Genomic DNA, 21,920 nt, shown 5'->3' on the forward strand with positions numbered 1-21,920 from the left:
CGTCAAGCGATCTGTGATATTTTTCAGTTCATTTGAATGGATGCGCAGCGCACCTGTGTTTGTGTATTTGGCGTAACAAACTCTAGTGTGAAGGCACACGTCTCGCAGTCACTTTCTCTCACACGCGCAAAGAGCGAGAGCGAGCGAGAGTCTTACATAACATGCAGAATTGATGCACTACATGTAAACGATATACTTTGTTGTATTTTCCTGTAAAAATAACAGAGTTCCTTTGGAATTCTTCAGCTTTTAAGAACTGCCGGGTTTTCCTGTAGTAGATTATCCACTAACCTAGTTTATGATAAATTTTTGTCATAGATTATAAATATACATAGGCCTATATTTTTTCATATTTGTTTATTTTATTTTTCTTTATAATGAAGTAGTTTGTATCTAGTAGATTGTGAAAGAATGATTATCAGTTCCACACACAGAGATATATAAATTCTACATTTATTTAAATGAGGGTAAAAAACTTCACTGGTATCGGATCGGAATCGGCATCGGCCAATACCGAACCCTAGGTATCGGAAACGGTATCGGAGGCAAAAAAGGCGGATCGGAGCATCCCTAGCTCATTTGGTCCAAGATGTCAAATTCTAGGATATTACTCAGGAGGGTTGGTGGCTCAAATACCAACGCTTCTGAGGTGTGGTGGTGAGCCAGCAAGTCACAGTACTGCGTCAACATCACACCTCATACAAGCCCCTTCACCTCAGAGAACTGGGGGGAAAAAAAAAAAAAGAGAGAGAGCGGCACTTACTTCCCACTGCATGTGAGGTGGGATATTCCTGATCTGCAGCTTGCAGCTCCTGCAAAACAAAACAAAAACAGAAAAAAAAAAAACACAGAGTGGTCAATGTAAAATTACACAAGGCAATAAATCACAAGTCATTCATTTTTGGATTTAAATGGTCCAGATTCTTACAAGCTACATTCACTTTTGAGGGGGGAAAAAAATAAAGCATTCGAGTCTGACTGGAAGCACCCAATAGAGGAAGATTTGAGTAACATCATCTCTATAATACACTCTACTAGCTCAAATAAAATGATTGAAACTTCCATTCTCACAATTACACTATTGATTTATAGAAAAAAAGCCCAATTTCAATCCATTTCTTAGATAGTGTGTGACTTGTCACCAGAAGACCTTCCACTTCCCTCTTTGGTTTCTTTGAAAGTAAATGACTGAAAATTAAAGATAGATGGTGTCTAATCACACAGCCTCTCTAATATTGCAAATGCCAAACAGAAAATGGCTTTGATCTTTGAAACATATTTGGCAATGGCTAAAGCTACTTAATATCCCATCTATGCAGTGCAGTTTCAACATATTGACCAGCAAAAACCAGTGTTCTGCAATTATTACATGCATTAGTTATGAATTATACATCCAAAAGAAATTACCTGATCATATAGTACATGTATTTGCAGATTAGGGTACCTGTTATGGGTAATATTAGCAAACAATCAGTAATTCATCGGACAAGAGGGAAGCAAACTAGTGATTGTGTGTACCACTAAGCCACCAAAAAATGTACTGGAGTTCATCAACTGGAGCAAACACAACCTGGGATTTGTTGCATTTGGAGACAAGGTACCTAACAAAAACCAGTCCACTAATACCACACATGAGTCTGATTGAAATTAGGGTTTATAAACCAAAATAACTGATACATAGAGATGCTTATGGAACTTAAGAGGTAATAAGGGAACAGTACAGTAAAGGGTGAAAGTCCAACAACTTATTTATAGTGTACACATCAGTATAGTGAACAGTGTTCATTTCCAAGCAAATTGCAGTCACAGAAAGAGAAAATTAACCCAATCAACTAGGTAGAAAAGGCTGAGGCCATTTCAAAGTCTTCATTTCATTCAATACAGTCCACTTCACCTTGGAATCTCAGAAAGTCTTATCAAGCTTCATTAAAAAAGGCTTCAGCTTTTCATAAAAAAAAGCCTGAAAATTCCCCAAAGAAAGTCAAATCTACAAACTCTTACCAATGGGTTTTTCCCCTCTTATATGGTAACTGTCAAACACCTTGTTGACTCATGAATGTTGATTCAAACATCCAAAAGAAAGCGGTAATACTGGTGATTTAAAGCAGGTACATAGACGTGACCAACCCCAGATGTGTGTTAATTAACCTTCAGTTGTAGATGTTAGATTGATTTTGCATATCTAGCAGACAGATAAAACCTGACTATACAAGATTTCATTCCGTCTGAAATGTCTGGCATATTGCCATTTTCCTTGATTTCACAAATGCTGACATGTAGATAATTTGATAAACGTAGGGTCAACTTAAAGGGGATTTTATATAACGGAAAGGCTCAGTTCCGAAATAATCATACTACAGGTGTTTTTTTATTTATTAGAAATTCATAATTCTACACTAAAGTCTACAAAACCAACTGGTAAGAGACAACTAGGGATGGGCATTTTTTTTTTTTTTAATATTGTTTTCGAATATTTGGGCTTAAAAAATATTAGAATATTCGTTTATTTAAAATGACGGTTAACAAGACAGACGTTATTTTTTTAAACAAATTTGTGTCACCATTTCTGAACAAGTTTATGATTAGGCATTATACACAATGTTCTACAGCAATGTTACGTTATATCTCAAGGTTTTCTTTGAGTTGAAAATGTGTGTAAAAAAAATAAAGAACAAAATCATTCAAGCTCAAGCAAAGCAAATGAAAAATAAAGCAGACCGTGCCAATTACAATACAGTACATACACTCGAGTCAGTCTGTTTATCATGTTTATTTTGTCTCACATCATGTTAATGTTGAGGAAAACAATATCAACCACATGAAAGTTGGCTCCTCAGTCACGTGCTGACACAGATGTTCCAGAGACACAAAGATAACGATGTGCTAAGCAAAGTTTCTTACAGCGCTTTGTGTTTTCTGTTCTTAAACCACTCTCCCTCGGGGAAACTTAAAGGAAGCATATATCTCAAGATCATTTCTCTATCAGATAAGCTCTCTTCTCGGCTCAATCGGGGAACACCTGTGCTCACCTGCAGTCGTGAACAGCTGTCTTTCCTCAGTCGACTGCTGTTTGGATTTCTTGTGATTTCTCATTGTGGTGGTGATATTATGATAACTCTGTTTCACCGATTCATTTGATCAAAAGTAATTCCAAACTTCGCAAGGCAGACAACGACATTCTGTGATCAAATAAATCAACTTGTTAACATGTTCCACAGCATCACCCAGTGCATTTAGTTATAACAGTTTAGTTGGCTTGCTTAGGATTTATCATGGATTCCGTCCATTTACTGCCAGCAAAGCAACACGTAGTAAAATTCGAATAGTGATTTTTTGATTACAGATTGAATATTCGACTATTTGTGCACACCCCTAGAGACAACAACCAAATTCATTTATGAATCAACTATAATTTGCCAATGAACGCAAAGACTGTAAGTACGCTTTGAGGAAGACAACGGCATCACCTGCAACTGTCAGGAACGCAGACACAGCATGTAATGTTTACATCACTACGAGTACAAGCAACAAGCCAACTTGGCTACAATCCCAATGTAAACTGCACAAATTAATCATTCAGCCATAAAAAAACATGAATCAATCAAGCCATAGAAATATATTGATGTTACTTCTACAGAGAATTTTCTAAAGGCCAAGAACTAAATGCATCAAGGGTTAGAAAAGGGACAATCTATATTTCTGCTTTGGATTCAATTAGAAATGACAACACACAGCATTAGTAGCTTCATTCAGATTTACACAGAGCCTGTAAATATGCCATTCTGCACCGTTAAATTAATTTTAATGGCGATATCACTTTTATAGACCAGTACTTTAAGTTTAACATGGGTTTCATTAATGTGCATGCTTTGGTACAGCGATTGTGAAAGATCTATAACTGCCCAGTTGACTTTACACGACTCCAAAGTTCAAGCTCTGTATATTTGCGCATTTACACACCAACATTCAAAAAAACTGTATGTACAGAGGACATGGGAACAAACATGCCTCTACCTGAACAGGTAGACACTAACTCTCCCACACACATACACATTTACGTCTATCACACGTGCACATAGATTGAGGCCTAAACAGTGAGCAAAAATAGGGGACTGGTAGCACACTGGCGTGAAAGAAACTCATCTACCATAATAGAAACAATCAACATCGACGCACATGCGTGCTTCAAGCAATCAGCATGCATTAACAGTTCTGAGTGCTTTATAACATCAATGGTTGACCTGTATTATTTATTTAGTGTATTGTGCTACGTTACAAGTTATTGAAAAATTACCTCCCTAAAAGAGCTGTTTTAATTATGACAGTGAGAAAACAGATGGATGATCTTGATTTAACATAACTGTCAAAGATATTGCTAGGTTTTAAGCAATATTTAAGCCGAATTTACACATTTTAACTTGGGCATAAAAAAGCTAAAAATCTGTGTATATTTTCTTGATTTCCTCTGAGTTTATGTAGATTGTACAGCATCTAATTTCTGAAGTAACTAACAGTAAAACAAAACAGTCATACTATGTTGCTTCTGCAAAATGGAACATGCATGTGTATGCAAATAATATCTGAAGATAAAAAAAAAAAAAAAGGTTCCATGTACACTGCCACATTAACTACTGCAACAAATTGACCCAATTTAAATAAAATGCAGTTTTGCCTAGAAATGAAAAACAAGTTCATTCGAATACTCACTTACATTAATTCACAAAATTAAAAGCATGTTTAAAAAAAACTACAGTCTATCCTAGCTATGTAACGCTATATAGAGTAAGGCCTGGAGACGAAACTGAAGTTGTACATGCTGTAAGGGACATTTGCACTCATGAAGTGTGTAGATGTCAAGAGGAGAACAATCACTTGGAGTCATCTTAGGAATTATCAAAATGCATCACAACTTGCATTCAACATCTCTGTGTGATTCCTGGATATGTTTTCCCCAGCGTTTTTGCGGTGTCAAAAATCCATGGCACCGCAATCCAAATTTAGTTCTGTAAACTATAACCAGTCTTTTTTCAAAATTACCAGAGGTAGTGCTTATGCTATTTTTTAACAGGGAAAAACTCCTGTAGAGTAAACAGTTTATTTAATAATAAACAAATAATTTTGAGCTTCAAATAATGGGTTGAGAGCGAAACTACAGAATATGAGAAGCTGTCCATGCTTCACTAAAAATCCATTGTGGCAAAAAGCTCTGACAGAATTACATAACCTAAAACCGGCAATACACACATTCACTATTTAAACTTAAACTTCGCTTACACACACGCACGCGTGCGTGCGTATCAAATCTACTAAAAAGGCACAGAGTTAATAAAGACAACATTAGCACTCAGTTGAATGATCAGGGAGAAGTGTGAGACCAGTGAAAACGAGAAAAAATAAAATAAAATAAAAACAAGGCCAAGCATATAGGCCTAGGTGCATGCACCTGGGCAAGTGACTTCATTTTTTTTTTTTTTTTAAACACGCACACTAACAACTACTTAAACATTAAAAACCCTAATGCCATTTGGTAAATCTTTAAAAAAAAAAATCATCAACCAAGTAAAAGTACAGTCGTATGACATTCCAGTTTTCACGTACGAATTAAAAACTTCCCTTTTCTTTTGAGGAATTTGGTGGGATTGGTGTTCTTTTCCAGTCCTGGTCTGCATTCCGGTGGGAATGCAATATGGAATGTTCTCCTACAGCAGATTAAGCTATAGGAGCAAGACCGGAGTGTGTGTGTGTGTGTGTGTGTGGTTAGGACGGGGGTGGGGTGTTAGTGCCCCATTTCAGGGTAACAGAAACTCAATGCACAATCACTCCCATCATGCATTTCACTATACTTGGCTCTCATTGGCTCACAGTTCAAACCAACTTCACATACACAATCTCTGACCTGCTCCAATCAACATTTATTGCACATGTGCAGCACACACACAAAATAAACATTATACACTTAACAGTTAAATTATACTGTTTCTATCATTTACACACTCAACTCGGCGTATTAAGCTATTGTTTTTGATACATTGTTAGTGTATAAAAAATTTAAACGACAAATAAACGGATCACATGTCATCTTAAAACATCAGCTGGCCCATCAAGAATTGCCTTAAAATTGAACTAAGCTCAACATGCGTTAAACCATTACAAAATAAAAAAGCAGGCCTACTGTAATCCAAATAAACAAAATCACAAACACTACATAACATTTAAATTGAACTTGCTAAATGCTTAAACTTGTCATCTTTAAACAAAACAACCATTAACTTATACCGCGTACAATCTACGTGAAAACTGCTTTATTTTTGACTGAGAAATCACTATTAAAATATATATATACAACCCGCTAGTTATTCATAAATTAAAAATACAGAACACCAAGGAATTAACAAACAGCTTGTATGTACATAAGGCGGTCATAAGTTGAAAATAAGACGAATATTCATTATATCTGAAGTCGTTACGTCATCTTAATTATTACAATAAAACCGCAACCCACTCGTACACAGTTAGTAAACAGTGCTTTGTGGCTTACACCACGACTAGTCGTTATAGTTCCTGTGAACCCACGAACCAGTTTTCGTGACAAGCCCTCGACCCTAGCAGTCCACGCGCGCTGAGGAGTCCATCTCGTGCCTGACCAGCGCGAGGAGGGGAAAGAGGGGGCGGAAGCACTGAATAGTAGTTTCTTCTTAAATGGACGCCACAGCAAGCATGGCTCCATAAATGCACATCCATGTACAACGTGAGGTCCCGTTTACAACGTTTGCGCTCTCACTTTGCACACCTCGTATGCGTTTCTTGCTACGTTTTTTTCAAGGCCTAAAGGCCCAGTAATGTGAACTCAGCATATCAAGGGCCTCAGTTTTATTACAGAAACCCACATTCCGCACGCGGACATGGTGGTTCAATCAGTAGCTTACACACCTTTTTTTTTTGGCTACTAAACACGCCTGTAGATTTACATTTAAAGTAGGTACATAAAACATACCGTCACCACCCTAATCTTGAATTTCGCTTGCAAATAACAGTTTGATGGATCATATGAACGTAAAACAAATCAAATGAGTCATTTGAAAGGTTAAAAACAACAAGAAGCCCGATTTAAAATCAGGGCTTGTGAGGAATAAATATTTGGAGATATTAGTTCAAAACAAAAACGTGGATTTTTTTAAATGAAATGGTTAAATTTAGTAATTAATCTTACCTTTGTCGTTTAGGGACAGAGTGCTCCACTTCTAAGACTTTTCCGTGGAGTTCTACTTTGCCTGAAAAATATTAATAGTATTTTAAAAAATTTTTGCTAACAAAAATGTCTATTATGTGTCAAAGGTTCACAATGTACGAAAGTGCAAAACAAATTAAAAATGCTAGTTACGTTACGTACAGAAACTACACTGACATATACGATTTCAAGAACATTTTCAAGACATCCTAAAGCAAAATCAGTTTTAAAAAATAAATAAATCAAAATCATACATACAAAATTCCCTGAGGTTAAACATGGAAGGCAAATTTGCCCCCACGTTTGCGAGAAGGCCTCACAGCTACGAGCAGCGAGACGTTGACTTGTTAAAAAAAAATCACTTAAATGTCCACTGACTTATACGGTCTTTAGGGCAAATATTGCAGCCTTTATACAATTTACACTTATTCCAAACATAATCAACCCATAATGTAGAGACAAGGGAGTAGTCGAAAGGCCTACAAGCCACCAATGCAACCCAACCACCTGGTGTTCTAGAGCTCGTAATTACAGCGATAAAAGTGATACATTTTTACAATGGCAAAGTTCGCAAAACCACCCGTTGTGTAACACTTTAGTTAACTTCCAGAAAGTGCTACACGAGATGCGTTTAAAAGCCTCACGAAACACCCAGACCATTTTAATTCAAATAAATAGTATGTGCAACCACTAGCCGCTTGGATACTGGAGTTGTTAAACACATTTTCACATTTCGCCCTGCATAGACACAAGGAACGCTGCAACTTTGATGGACAGTTGCCGTTCAGTTATTTTGATACTAAAGCGAGACTTAAGTGTTCTCGGCGAGTAAAGCCCGTGGTTTAAAAAACTGAAAGTGAATAGCCTACACTCGCTCAGTGTATGAACACATCCCTGCCTTGCATAGGCGTTTAATTGTTAAACGCGACAGTTGCGTGTGCATTGTAATTCATCTGGAGGGTGGACAAAAATCACATACGCACAAAAGTCTCACCTGAAAGAGTGTCAATGGCCCTCATAGCTACCTTTTCGTCGGGGCAATCCACAAACGCGTAGCCACTTTTTACGAGAAAGGGTGCACTGAAAGGTATCTTCCACTGCTCAAAGATACTTTCCAAGTCCAGCGCGCTCGCCTGCTCGCTCACGTTCCCGATGTAGAGCTTATTCATTTTGTTGAATACAAAAAAGGGCGACCGTGTTGCAGAGGGGCAGCCCTTTATCGCGTCGCTCGGATGGGCAGTGTTTGGAGAGAGAGAACCGCACTGTCGCTCCGCGGAGGGTCTGGGAGTGTTCTCCCAATCACTCCAAGCTACTGAGATATTTGATGGACGAGATCGCCGCCGTGGGTGTGCGCACTCGCGTTTGCTCTTGATTTAAACGTGCTGAATTATTTATTCCGTCACCTCTGCGAGGCAAGGGCCGGGAAGAAAATAGAGAAAGTTTCTTTATTCTTTGGCGACGCTACTAAATTGTCACACTCGTTTGTGTAGGCACCACCTCTTAATAACATCGAGAGAACGGGAAACAACAACAACAACAAAAAAACCTAAGTTCTTCTGCCTTTTTCAATGAGCCACGTGTTCAAACTACAAATCAGTCCTGCACGTGAGGTGTCCCGGTTGCTCAATTAAGTGTCGGATTGGGGGGGAAATGGCACAGATGACTGGGGTGGGGACAGATAGAGAGAGAGAGAGAGAGAGAGAGACAGAGAAAGCAATGGTGAGAGAGAGAAAGAGAGAGAGAGAGATGGGATAAAACCTCTATAGCCTACGTGCATTTGCAGGGATCCCGTGCAAAAAGCTAGCTGTACTCTTTGTACCGTTCAATGATATGCCGTTCTGTGGACTTTTCTCTACTAATGCCGTTCTGCCCTCTTATTGGTTCTTGGTGGAGTACGCACGCTCGCTCACAGCGCTTGAAACCTGCGATGAGGCTTTCGATGGGCTGCCATATAGGGGACGAGGGGGAGGGTCTTCCATTCATACAGCATCTGCATCATTTTTACTCTATATTCTATACATTACATGACATACGTGCCATAGAGGTATGGTAAACCTCTAAACAACTGAAGCCATATGCAATCAAGCGACATGCCTCTTTCTTTTCTTCCATTCCATGAAGAAAAATTCTACATGCTTGCAACTATGTACAATTATTTACACAGCTACATGTGTAATGCATGTTGTGTTACTCTAACGCAAAATAACTATACATGCCTACAGTATTTGACAGCTGTGGCCTAGTGTAACGTGACCTAACCAGATTGAACAAAGCAAATTATACACTTCCGGTGCCTAAAGAAAGGGGAGGGCCATGCGGAACATAGAAAAGTCGTAATGACGAGTGGTTAAGGCGGGCCAAACCTGATAGAGTGGTATGTTGTGTTGACTCTGTAGCAGCCCTTTACAGTATTCAAAACATGAAATCTAATAGAGAAGATTTAATGCTAGAAATCCATCAAAATTTATTGAAGAAGAAGAAGAAGAAGAAGAAGGTTAAGGCGGGCCTCCTTCAGGCACTGCGGGAGGAGATCATAGGCCTGTGTGTTGTTCATGCAATATACTTTAGACTTCTTCCCCGAAAATTCGCCACATTTCTTTAACTGTTCCACAGAAAAAGACTGGAGTTGCATAATATCTGGACGTGAGGCCTGCAAATCGCTCGACCTTCCACGTAAAGCGGAGACATTTACACTGGGTCCACGCCCTTATGTGCCTCTTTCTCGCTCTCCTTCCTTTGCCGTCACACACACACACATAGGTCGTGCTGGATTTCTTTTAAAAGATTTTTCTGTACACGTAAACAGATAAAGTCGGTTTTTATAAATATTAAAGTTGTATAATATTTACATCGCAAGTTTAGAGAATGACACGTGCGACAGATTTCTGATAATTAGGACGAATTCATATTTTACGCCCTTGGAGGAATCTGGGACATGCGACACTGCTTGAGGGTTGTTTCAAACAAAAATGACAAATACATGTCCTTCCACGAGGCCGATATTAAAGGGTATATCAAATGGTCACCTCAGGATTTTTTATGTTTACGTGTTTGAGAGAATTTAGGTAATTTATTTGATATGTTACCTGGCGTTTAAATTAAATGAGAAATATTCCTAAAATATATTCGTCTTTCGTTTACCAAGCGCCACAAGAAGCCTATACACACACGTTTAAATTAAAATTAAATTAAAGACAATCTCGCCATGTTTGATACATTTTTACAATCTTCTATAACAATATTAACAACCAGAAGCATGCATATTGTTCAAGATAAAATTATGATTAAAACTAAACTGATTGTCCTGCAACTTTAGAGTAGGCCTACCCACGTTATATAGTGATGGGATTTAATTAATTTCGTCCTTGTTTGACACTACTAATTAAACTTCTCCTCGGTATTATACACGTTCATCTTTATTTAGTTTTCAGCCCTGGGCATCTTTCCAAAACAATACTTTTTTATGGCATAAGCAATGGCGGTTTATTTTTTTTCTCTTTCGACAATTTACTTTTATCCCAATATTCTGTCTTACCAGTATTTATTTAGCTTTTTTAACACATACAGCCACACACTGAATTAGAGTAAGCCACACATCATGTTTTGTTCTATATCAGCAGTAAAACTGCCACATTGCTCATTTAAAATCTTTTGTATGAAGAGCCATTACATCCTAATTAAGTTGTTTTATAACTGAATAGGACTAGCTTCTTTTAATGCCATAGATATGAACTTTAAATGGCATCTAAAAGTGTAAAAAGTAAGAACATCTGAATTCTCAATGTGTTATTGTGTGTAAAGTCAGACAGTATGGGCCTGGATGCCAGTAGTATAGCTCGCACAACTGAAATACTACTGTAGAATGGCACGCACATGATGCGCTCCTATTGGTCGAACAGGAGACCAATGAGAGCGCAGCTCCTTTCTGCTTTACTACTCTCGCTGGCTGCTGCATCGGCTGTTCATTCATTGGTTTTCATCCACTGCTCTTCTGTACGAATCCAGGCGCGAAAAGTCTACTATGGGGTAGAATTACTTCATCCAGTTTCAAAATTAGAAACCGGAACACATATGCACCATACATTTTCTTTTCTTTTTAGTTTAAAAGGTAAAAGACATGCAAAGAAAGGAAATGTGGAAGAGGTCTTCGTTTACATAAGGTATTTCGCATTGAAGGCAGTTCTCGCATGAATGTGTATATTGAACATGTTCTGATTCTGAAAACTTAGTTGTTTATTTACAGATGTGGCGGAATGTCTTATTTTATGCCTTTAGATACCCAGTCCTTTTGTCTAGGACACGTGGGGATTCTCCTCCCCTCATTCGTTGGTCAGATCGGAAGCTCATTTTCATACCATTGTCCCCCTTTTGCACCGTCCATTTCCTATAGTCAACTTTTATATAGACTGTGTTAATGAATACGTATTTTATAGAATCACTAAACCTATACGTACAGCATGTTTGTGAGGTTGCTTTAAAATGCATGTTATTGGAAAGGAATGCGACCCGTTGCTCCACCCGTCAGGGGGACGTTTTCTATAGGAAAACATTATGTAGGCTAGTATTCGGATTGAGGGTGGTATATGTCGCTTTGACGAAAAATATCTGCGGGCTTTCCTTAAAAGCACCAGGATAATTTGCCCTTTAAGTAGAATTAGGGACCCAAACGATAACATAAATATGTTTTAAACGTAGCCTATATATTATATACAAACAAAAGGCTAACGAAAGCAAAAACTGCTGCCTTCGCTACCGTCGAAGAACGCTGGAATTAAGCACTATGTAAGTTGAAAATGATTTTTTGTACCGTTTCAGATTTCAATTACATTTTTGTGTGTGTAGTGTTTTCAGCCTATGCCCCCTGTTGAGCGAATGTATGGAACATTCTGTGCCGTTTTCGCCATGTTTATGCGAATAAATTGCTTTGAGAAACTTTTATAGAAGTTTCGTGCATAGCAAGCAGCTTTGTTTCGTGTGAACGTTGTTTTTAACCAGTAATGTTAATTTATTGGAAACCGACTTCTTTTTCTTTCATATTGATTTTGTTTTAAGAATATATATATCTTTTTTTGACAGTTTAGTCGATGTTTATGTTCTTGGCTGTATTTATACAGAAAATGGCGGTTCCGATTCACATCTTCCAATTTTTTTATTTTTTTTTCTAAACTGCTTCTGTGTTCACGTCAAAGAACTCAAATAGTTCATATATTTGCATATATTTGTAACAAGCGTTACAATTACATACAACAAACTTCTTTAGGTTACTAATATCATCCTAAGGAATGTTTTGAGTGTTTAGTCATTAGTTGTTTAGACTGAAGGTTACGTACGTTCATCTAGTTATTCATTCACTTTATACTGTTTCGCTATTTTGAAGAATGTTAAAAGAATATTTTGTTTTTTTTTTACTTTGAAAGGCCAAATGTAAAATTTAAAGTTATGTAACTGAAAATTTGTATTATTATTATTATTATTGTGCTTTACACCATGTAAAGTTGGAAGTTTTACATATTTCCTTTGATTTTATTTTGAGATATTGGTATTTTGTTAAGGTATGTGAAATAATGATGATAATGGTGATCCAAAAAAGCAAATAAATAAAACAAAAAGCTAAATAAACCTTGCCTACGTAAGTTATTTGTAGGCCATGGCCTATACAAGTCTATCCTTGTATAGTCTCTGAGAATTTGATTGTTAAAAAACATACGTTTATTTTCATTTATCTTTTATGAGCTGATAACAAAATTAAGATTTACTAATATTTGTCTCAAATAATTTTAAGAGAACAGTTAGCATAACCTATGTGATGAGGTGGGCCTGACCTTTGACTGTGGGGCCTCAAAAATCAAAGCACTGCAAACTTTCCTCGTAAGCTAATGAACAGAGGATTGGAAATAATAAGAGGTTTTATGTAAATGTTTAATACATGCTTGGTTAGAGGCCTGTTTGAGTGCAGTGTTTACCGTCTGAAGATCTTAACAGACCTGTAAAAGATGTCTAATCCGTTACTCATTGTCTCAAGAAGAACAAAGCTAGATAGACCTTAGCTGTCACACACTTAAATAAATATAAACTGTTTCATAGCCTACAAAGGCATTAAGGGTTAAGAATGCCCTCTATTCCTGGAAATTATTTTTATAAAGCACAATAATTAGAATAAATTGTACTTTATGCAATCTGTAATATTTTGAGTGGTTAATTTAAATCCAGCATTCATAGCATTCTACTTCATTCAGAAATGGATACGGTATTTTTTTTCTGTCTTAATGTGTGTAGTTGCCATTAAAGACATGGGAGGTCATATAGTATGCTCTAATTTCCTGACGTTCATTTGAATTGAGCAGTATGGACTTTTTTTCTTCTTTATGTAGGAATGTATTCACTTAATTTTTTCCATGTGTGCCCTGATGTTTATAGGTGGCCAGGTTGATGATGTGCATTGAAGAAAATCCAAATTCAAGGAGATTCTACAGAGACTGTTATTTAATGTGCCCAACCATCATTTGAATTATTTGATTATTTGAAATTTTGAACTCTTTTAATTGCTGGAATGGTCTGGAAATGTATGAACAAAAATGAGTAAAACAAGAAAAATATTGTAAGATATTGTACACAAGTAGTGGGACTTATATTTAATATAAGTAAGGAAATATTTAGCTTATTCTGTGTGCAACTTGACTTATGTGAGAGGATGGCATTATTTTTTGTGATATCCATTTTCACTACATTTGGGTTTGTTAAAGTTTCTCAAGCAAATATGTAGATTGCATATTTAATGATTTTAAAGTCATTGATTTTCAAGAATTTTAAAAAGCAAACAATTGCAGAGAAATACACAATTTGAAGATGACATTTAAGTATTAATTCAATACATCACAGCACAATGAAAGAATAAAGTCTCCTATGCTCATATTAAAAATGTCTAATAAGAAACAACTGTGATATGATAAAGGAACTTTTTTTTTGCCATTATGACAGTACACTGACAGCTGATGCATTCTGTTGATTGTGCATAAAAGATTACCTCATATATAACTTTGTACAAGAAGCAACACAATTATTAAGAGTTCAGTGACTTGTAAGAGAGGCAGTTAGCGATTTGGAACTTTTAAGTCCACCAAAGTCTGTTTTATAGTCTTTGTAGCCTGGTTTGCACATTTTTCTATGTGTATTCAAAAGTATTTTTAATAACATTTTAGGAGTGTTGGTCTCATGTCACTTCCTGGCCACGTCAGGGAGTGAAATCTAAACAATGGTCTTGTCTCAGAACTTCCTTACTCTTCCACTCCACTGATCTGAAATGCCTGGATAGGTGAAAACAATATGGCCAACACAGTCTAATGTAGCAAAGTGCTCTATGCTGCTCTAATGGAGAACCTTGTGTGCTTGTCTGGTAGTTTAATATGGATGCTTTCAAACACACTTACAGATTCACAAATGAAAGCTGAAATGTTACTGAAATGTAATAGATATATTTCTAGTTGACCTCATGTTAACTGTACTATAAACAGTGAATCAGCATGCATTCGGCACATGCTTAAGCAACTCATATGTATGGTTGGGAAAAAAAACAGCTGTATTTTGTAGGCTCCTCAGTTCAGTTTATATAACTGCTTTAGTTTTTGTCTTCAGTGAAATGTTCAACTCTGTTTTGTCTATTTATTATTAGTGATGTTCCAAGCAGTTTTACAAAAATGCAAAAACATTTACTTGAATTTTTATGATGAAATTGTTACCATCAACCATTGTATTGCACAAATTATTTCTGTATGATTTGTATTTAATCTTTATAGAAGGTGCTAATAAAGACATTTTTTGTTCACATTTTATTGTGACAATCTGATAATGCAAAGTATCAATGTTCTTCCTTTCACCTGTTACTATTATGAATAATTATGACCCAATTATTGCATTTCAGATATTGAAATGTGTTTTAAGTTTAAAAACATCTCTAAAAACAGTTGTGACCACACTTTTTCGTAGATATTCACTATTATTACTTGCTAGAAACGGCATTGCAAAACTAATTTCTTAGCAATGAATTAAATCTGCTTTTTCATACATTTGTCTATGGTTTTTAAATTCAATATATTCAAAATGTTAAAGCAAGTTGGCAATTTCTGTATTGTACATAACTACTGAAAAAAAATAATGCTTTCATTCCCAGCTTTGAAGAACATAAGACTAAGCAGCACATCAAAGCATGTCTTGTCAGAATAAAAAGCATTTATTTTGAGGTCTTTATTTCTTGAAAAAGACACAAAGCAACACAAATTACTCCTGAAAATAAAAGTATTTGTCACAGATAAATGGAGGCAATCTCAGCCTGCTTTCTCAAGTACATGATCCTTTGCCTTACAGATGTACAGCAACACACACACACTCTCAGTACTGCATACATACCCGCTAAAAGATGCCCAGTATATAGAAAAACTCATATCACACCATATGAACACTACCAAAAAAAACACGCACATAAAATTTGCATTTATGATCTCCACAAACCTTAAACTTACATACGGGGAAGTCTACAAATTAAGACATTTATTAAGCAAATCTTTCTCTAATACATAATACAGTGAGTTTTCATGTACTTCATGTCTTTATAAATGTATAGCTCGATGCAAACAGGCAAAAAGAAAGAAGTCTTCAGGATCTTAGTATCGTCCTGCAAAACACAAAAGTTTTATTAGAATGAGTCAACAATTAAAATGTCCATCACATGGTACATGATTCAGTGGGCTAACGGGTGAATAATGGGATTTCATAAGTAATGCACTCTAGAAGCTGTGGCTTATCAAGCAGGCAGGCATACATTTGGGCATATGTGGAAAATTTTGATTGCTCAAGGCTTTTAAATCCACTCACGTGGGCTGTATGAACGAGATCTTGAGCGAGACCGGTACCGGCTGTAATAAGGTGACGGAGAGCGCCTCCTGCTGGAAAAGAGAAGAAAGGATCAGAATTCACAAGAACGTCACAAACACTACAAATGTTTTACATGCTGCAGTATATATTCAGTGTTACCTGTATCTGTAATCATACTCGTCATAACGGTCGTATCTGTCATAGCCACGATCGTAACACGAGTCTCGTCTACGGCCACCGCTGCTGCTCCCGCCTCCGTTACTAAAAGTATCACATTTGAAGTGTTATTACAAACCACCCATACTAGTTCAGCTTATTTGTAAGAAAGAGGTTTTACTCACTGTGTGGGCCGACCCATGTAGATGCCTGGTGTGGGGGTGTGTGGACGTTTGGTGATGGAATAATCCACCCTGATGCGCCTTCCATCCAGCTCCATGCCATTAGCCCGCTCCATTGCCTATAGTGAGGGATAAATGGTCTTTTTAGACAGAATATACACTCAGAGCATGTCATGACATTTGAGTGCTCAAAGAAGGTCTGAAAAACATATTAATGAAAATGTCTTAATGTTTAAGGATTAAAGTGACAGTTAAAATGGAAATTCTGTCATTATTTACTTGTCCGTGTGTCACTCCAAATTGTTAGTTTTTATTAGCTGATGTATTAACTGATGTTAACAAATGAGAATTGTGTTACCAGACTTTTTTACTGAAAAATGTAGAATGATTAACTAACTGATCATTCAGATCGATGTGTGAAAATAACTAACATATTGAAAAGAATCATTTCAAAAGAAACATTCAGTCACAAAATGGACCTTACTACTGCATTCAAGCAAGTTTTACTCAACATGAGTGCAATATGTAGCTAATGAAATATATAAACTGTAATTTTCATGACTATTCAGGCCTGTAAATCACAAATTGCCTGACATTTCCAGATTTTACCTATACAAGTCAGTGTGTTCACTAGATTACAAAAAGTAATCTGAAGTTGTCCTTAAGATGCCATTAAGGAATCACTAAACCGCTTAGACCGTGAACTTGTGTTGGCAGGTCATTTCCAGTTGGGGATGTACCTCTTTGGCATCATCGATGTGCTCAAAGTACACGAAGGCAAAACCGCGAGAGCGTCCCGTTCGCTGGTCGTAGACGACATTGACACCGGCTAAAGGGCCGTAACGTGAGAAGACCTCTCTCAGGTCGCGCTCCGTTGTGTACAGACTGAGACCAAACACACCCACACACGTGTTTGGGTCTGGATTGGCCTGAAAGAGGGACAGAGGTGTCAGCACTAGAACACAGGACAAAAAGATTCAGAACACCACAAACTGAACAATCACCAAATAAAACACTGACTGTGAGACTAAAATTCTGCATTCAACACCACTGAACTACACGGAAACAATTTGTTACAATTTTTACACAAATATTACTGATATATAAACATTACATTTACATAATCATATCTTTGATGAAACATGAACTTATTTAGGGAAAAAAGCATACACGTTGTAATTTATTTCTTTATCTCCTGTTGTGAACCTTCAAATTTTATACCATAGAAAATATTTACATGCAATGACATTAAATAATTACTGGACGTGATGGAAAGCAGCTCAACATTCCTTTCGTATGTAATAAACAGTCTAGGTTCCTCAGTGTTCATTGTCACACCCCTCCAAAAGATGGATGTACCGTTTTTCAGGAAATACTTCATTGCTTTCTCTGGTGGAGTGGCAAAATCAACATAACTACCTAATTCTCTGAAATTTCTCTGGGTAACTGTGTGACAGTATTTAATAACCCCTGTTAAAGAGATTTTAATGCAAAAACAACCATTACAGCTTTCCATCCAACCAAAACATTTCTGAGGGCATCACAGTATGAATATGGCCATTGCATGAGCCGTCTGAAGGGCTTCAGACACTGCAGGAAGACAAAGCGATTCTTAAAATGCGAAAGTCACCACATGGACCTCTTAACCCCTTTAAAAGGCAACATTGAGACTTGTTTGGTCTAGTGGCTATTGTTAAAAGGTTAAGAAAGGTCCACATACCCTGGCATCACCATGATTGTGCGAGTCTTTTTTGGAGTCATGGCTGTATGAGCTCTGTTGATGTAATAAGAAGGAATGAAAGGGGTTATTAAAGACAGTCATGCTCGTCCCTGTGAGGCTGTGATGGGGGTTTGCATGCATTTTCTACAAAACAGAAACACATATTTAAGACTCGCAATTAAAACATCACTTTAAAAAAACTAAACAAAAAACATAATCTTGATCTAAAGCAAAGTGTGTTGCGTTTTAAGTGTAGGTTTTAAAATCAGAGAAACTGGCCTACACTCTCAGAAAAAAAAAAAAAAACAACAACACACAAAGCTGGCACAGGGGCTGTACCCTAAAAAAAAAAGTACATCTTTGTGCCTTATTTACCCCTAAATGGTACATTTTGAAAAGGTACCGCCCCAGTGACAGTTTTGAACCCTTTTTTTCTGAGAATGTAGATGCCAAAGCTTTTAATTAAAAAATATGGTACAACATAACTCTATTAAAGTGATTTCAAGGGATAGTTCACCCAAAAATTATATTTCTGTTATTATTCACTCACCATCATGTTGTTACAAACCTTTATTATTTTAATGTTTGAAGCGGATGTCATGTAGATGTAGACCGGAAAGATTTTAAAACAAGCGATTCATTTATAAATTTGTACGACCTTACCTTCACGCTGTGGAAATACAAACGGAAAGACAGAAGACAATGAGCAAAGCGCTGAAAAAGGCCCATCTGTAAGATATTTCTGCTGCAGGTATGACAAAGCTTTTTTTCCCCCAAACTTTTTTGTTTATTAACAGTAACTGGAAGCATCTACAAATATTAAATTAATGAAACATAATTAGTTGTTTTTTTTTGAGACTGCAGAAATTTTAAGAACAACATTTAGCCACTTGGCTACGAACCACTGCTGTATACTGCCATTTATTAAAATATGTAAAAATGTAATAGAAATAAATATCAGATGGGTCTGCAATGATATGATGGTAAATGAACAATGACAATTTCATTTTTGAGTGAACTGTACTTTTAACAGCAACTGCAGTAGTTTTGGTCCCTGTGAACTTTGACCCCTATCCAGAACAGTCACCTCTTTCAGTGAATTCAAATCAAAGCTTAAAACTTATTTGTTTAATCAACACTATCACTAATTTACATTGTGTATTTGTCTGTTTTGTTTTTCTATTTCTGTCTTTTCTACATAATCTGTGTTATATGCAACTGCATTATTTGTAACTGAATTGGGCAAATGTCCAATGAAATTGTTTCTTTGTAATCAGTATTTGCTGCTTTGGTGTACCTTGTAGAGCATCCTTGAGCTTGGGAAAGGCGCTATATAAATTAAACATATTATTATTATATTATTATTATCCCATGATACTCACCCTGCTGCCAGTGTGTCTGCGGCGGTTAGACATGGGTGATGTGCTCTGGCTCCGTTTGCGTCGGTATTCAGGGCTGTAGGAGCGAGAACGGGACTTCTTCCGGTCGGAGTGAGACCGAGAGCGGCTATGGCGGCGATTTGAATGGCGACGAGAGTGAGACCTGGAAAGGACCAAAAACAGACAGTGAGAAACGCAAAAGCAAGTTCATTTCTGTTTATCTATCGAGAAAGAAATAGCTTCATGCCATTCAGCTAATGTTTGAACTGACCTGGACTTGGAGCGGGATCGAGATTCAGAACGTTTGGATGCTCGGGAAGGGCTGGGAGAGCCAGACCTGCTCTCCGTCTTGGGCTGGACAGGACTGCCCCGCTCCGATTTGGATGGAGAGCGGGATTCCTAACGTCACAGCAATGTGTTACAACATTTGCAAGACGAACGTTCACAAAGCAAGCAAACCTACACACTCACACCACATTCATAATCGCAGAAATCCAAACATTCACTTTATTACAGCTGTTGAGGAAAGTGTTAGAATTACTTAAATTATATCATGGAATAAAAAAAAATGTTAATAACATTATCGATACATTTAAAAATGCTACAAAGTCATCACAGGTCCTTGTGATGCTTGTTCTTTAGCCGAATCACCATAGTAAAGCTACAAACATGCAAATGATAATCAATTAGAGATTAGAAAGACACTTGGAACACAAATTCTGCATTTACTTAACCTACGGACTCATTCATTCTTCTGTTTTCAGTATACGCTATTCCTCTCTCTCAGGCATTTTATTCTTCGGTCTTCATTTGTTCAGTTTTCATTTTTCTCTCCTTTTCATTTCTTCACCCCAATCTGAAACCTCTTTTCTTTTTCTGCTTTAGACACATAACGCGAGCGTGCTTCTATCTGACCGATCTTCCGTTCTTTTCTCCCCTTCCCACTTAACCGTCTGCTCTGTAAACATTTTCTCTGTAAAAGCCTTCTTTTATCTTGAATATTCTTCCACATTCTTGGCCTTAACTCTTCAAATCCTTCACGACCAATAACCTTAATGAAAAAAGAACATTCAGAGCAATTAAGATCAAGCGAAATTTAGGGGGGAAAATGAAGTGAACTATTCAAATTCCACTACTCCTTTTGAAATACAGATGTTTGTTTGGTTACATAATCATATGGTATAAGAGAGAGAGGGTAAGGAAAGATCAGAAATGTTGGAAAGAGAAACCAAAAGTACTCAGGCTGCTATTGTGTGAATGCAAACTCTTGTTTAAACACATTAAAACACTTGTAAAGTAATTTCCTAATCAATATCTGCAGGTAAAAAAAAACAAAAAAAACCTAAAAACGTTATATAAAAATACACGCTGCTGAAAATCCTTACCATATCCAACCCAGCAGCGTAATTACATTTATTTGACATTCAGCATCGTAATGGACTAATCTAAACATCTAAAGTGACTTAATATTAAATGTTTAACGAGTTATTAAGCGTTAAGTATGTATCAGCTGATCTATCTGCTCAGTTAAATTGTAAATAAACAAAAGAAAGAGGCAGTTAACGTTAGCTGTTCACTAATCGAGCATTACCGCAAAGAGAAAGAGAGAATATTTGAGGTAAACGCCAGGACAGTTTACACAAAAATAATGCTTACCCTTCCTACGAATTGTGGCTCCTCGACATCACTCATTTTTAAAGTATTAATGATTGACAAAAGCGTGAAAATGAAGATGTTCTTCCTCGACGACTTCCGCTCTTAACGTAACAGCAGAAAATGGCTGACCAGCTGAAGCGCGCGGTGAACTATGGGTGGAGGCTCAACAAATACGTCACATCCTCTTCAACGTGTGGAGATTAGACAGATTAGAGACAGACAGACAGACAGACAGATTAGAGACAGACAGACAGACAGAGAAGGTTTTGTAAGTATACACTAGCAAATTATCATTACAATTTATAGATTATAAATCAACATATCCAAAATAAAAATGTGTATTGGTAGATACTAAAGATAAATAGATAGACAGATAGACAAAGAAGGCTTTGTGTTCAAGTATACACTTGCAAATTATATGATTATAAATTATAAATCAACATATCCAGCATAAAAAGTGTATAGATAGATAGATGGATATATAGATAGATCATAGATTGATAGATAAAGAAGGTTTTGTGTTTAAATATACACTAGCAAATTATGTTTATAAATTGTAGATTATAAATCAACATATCCAAAATAAAGTGTATTGATAGATAGATGAATAGATAGATGATAAATGGATAGATAGAAACAGAGTGTGTACAAGTGTACACTAGCAAATTATAAGATTGTAATTTATAGATTAAAATCAACATATCCCAAAAAAAAAAAAAAAAACACTGTAT

At 36.6% G+C, this 21,920-nt stretch overlaps 2 protein-coding genes across 4 annotated transcripts in view; both read right to left on the reverse strand.

Moving 5' to 3' along the window:
* Window positions 1–8,946, reverse strand: part of LOC107688382 (insulin-like growth factor 2 mRNA-binding protein 3) — a 26,800-nt gene extending 17,854 nt beyond the window's left edge. Inside the window, exons 1-3 of the mRNA XM_016486040.1 lie at window positions 8,223–8,946; window positions 7,211–7,271; window positions 764–812 (exon numbers count right to left, since the gene is read on the reverse strand). Coding sequence (XP_016341526.1) covers window positions 764–812; window positions 7,211–7,271; window positions 8,223–8,397 — 285 coding nt within the window. The 5' untranslated portion in view covers window positions 8,398–8,946. The remainder of the gene's footprint in view (window positions 1–763; window positions 813–7,210; window positions 7,272–8,222) is intronic.
* Window positions 8,947–15,835: 6,889 nt separating this feature from the next.
* Window positions 15,836–21,342, reverse strand: LOC107688335 (transformer-2 protein homolog alpha-like). 3 transcript variants are annotated; one of them, XM_016485973.1, is made up of 10 exons: window positions 21,190–21,341; window positions 20,272–20,584; window positions 19,805–19,932; window positions 19,537–19,696; window positions 18,155–18,208; window positions 17,175–17,363; window positions 16,438–16,553; window positions 16,256–16,357; window positions 16,097–16,167; window positions 15,836–15,896 (listed from the first exon to the last, which is right to left on the reverse strand). In XM_016485973.1, exons 2-10 carry the CDS (start codon window positions 20,281–20,283, stop codon window positions 15,886–15,888), a joined length of 843 nt encoding a protein of 280 aa, XP_016341459.1. In that variant the 5' UTR covers window positions 20,284–20,584; window positions 21,190–21,341; the 3' UTR covers window positions 15,836–15,885. The 3 variants fall into 3 exon arrangements, with proteins under 3 accessions (XP_016341459.1, XP_016341458.1, XP_016341457.1); XM_016485972.1 differs by lacking the exon at window positions 20,272–20,584 and having other exon boundaries at window positions 16,097–16,164; window positions 21,190–21,342; XM_016485971.1 differs by lacking the exon at window positions 20,272–20,584.
* Between the last annotated feature and the right edge of the window lie 578 nt (window positions 21,343–21,920).

The sequence above is a fragment of the Sinocyclocheilus anshuiensis genome, unplaced genomic scaffold (assembly GCF_001515605.1).
Source record: "Sinocyclocheilus anshuiensis isolate Anshui unplaced genomic scaffold, SAMN03320099.WGS_v1.1 scaffold209, whole genome shotgun sequence".
Classification (NCBI taxonomy): domain Eukaryota; kingdom Metazoa; phylum Chordata; class Actinopteri; order Cypriniformes; family Cyprinidae; genus Sinocyclocheilus; species Sinocyclocheilus anshuiensis.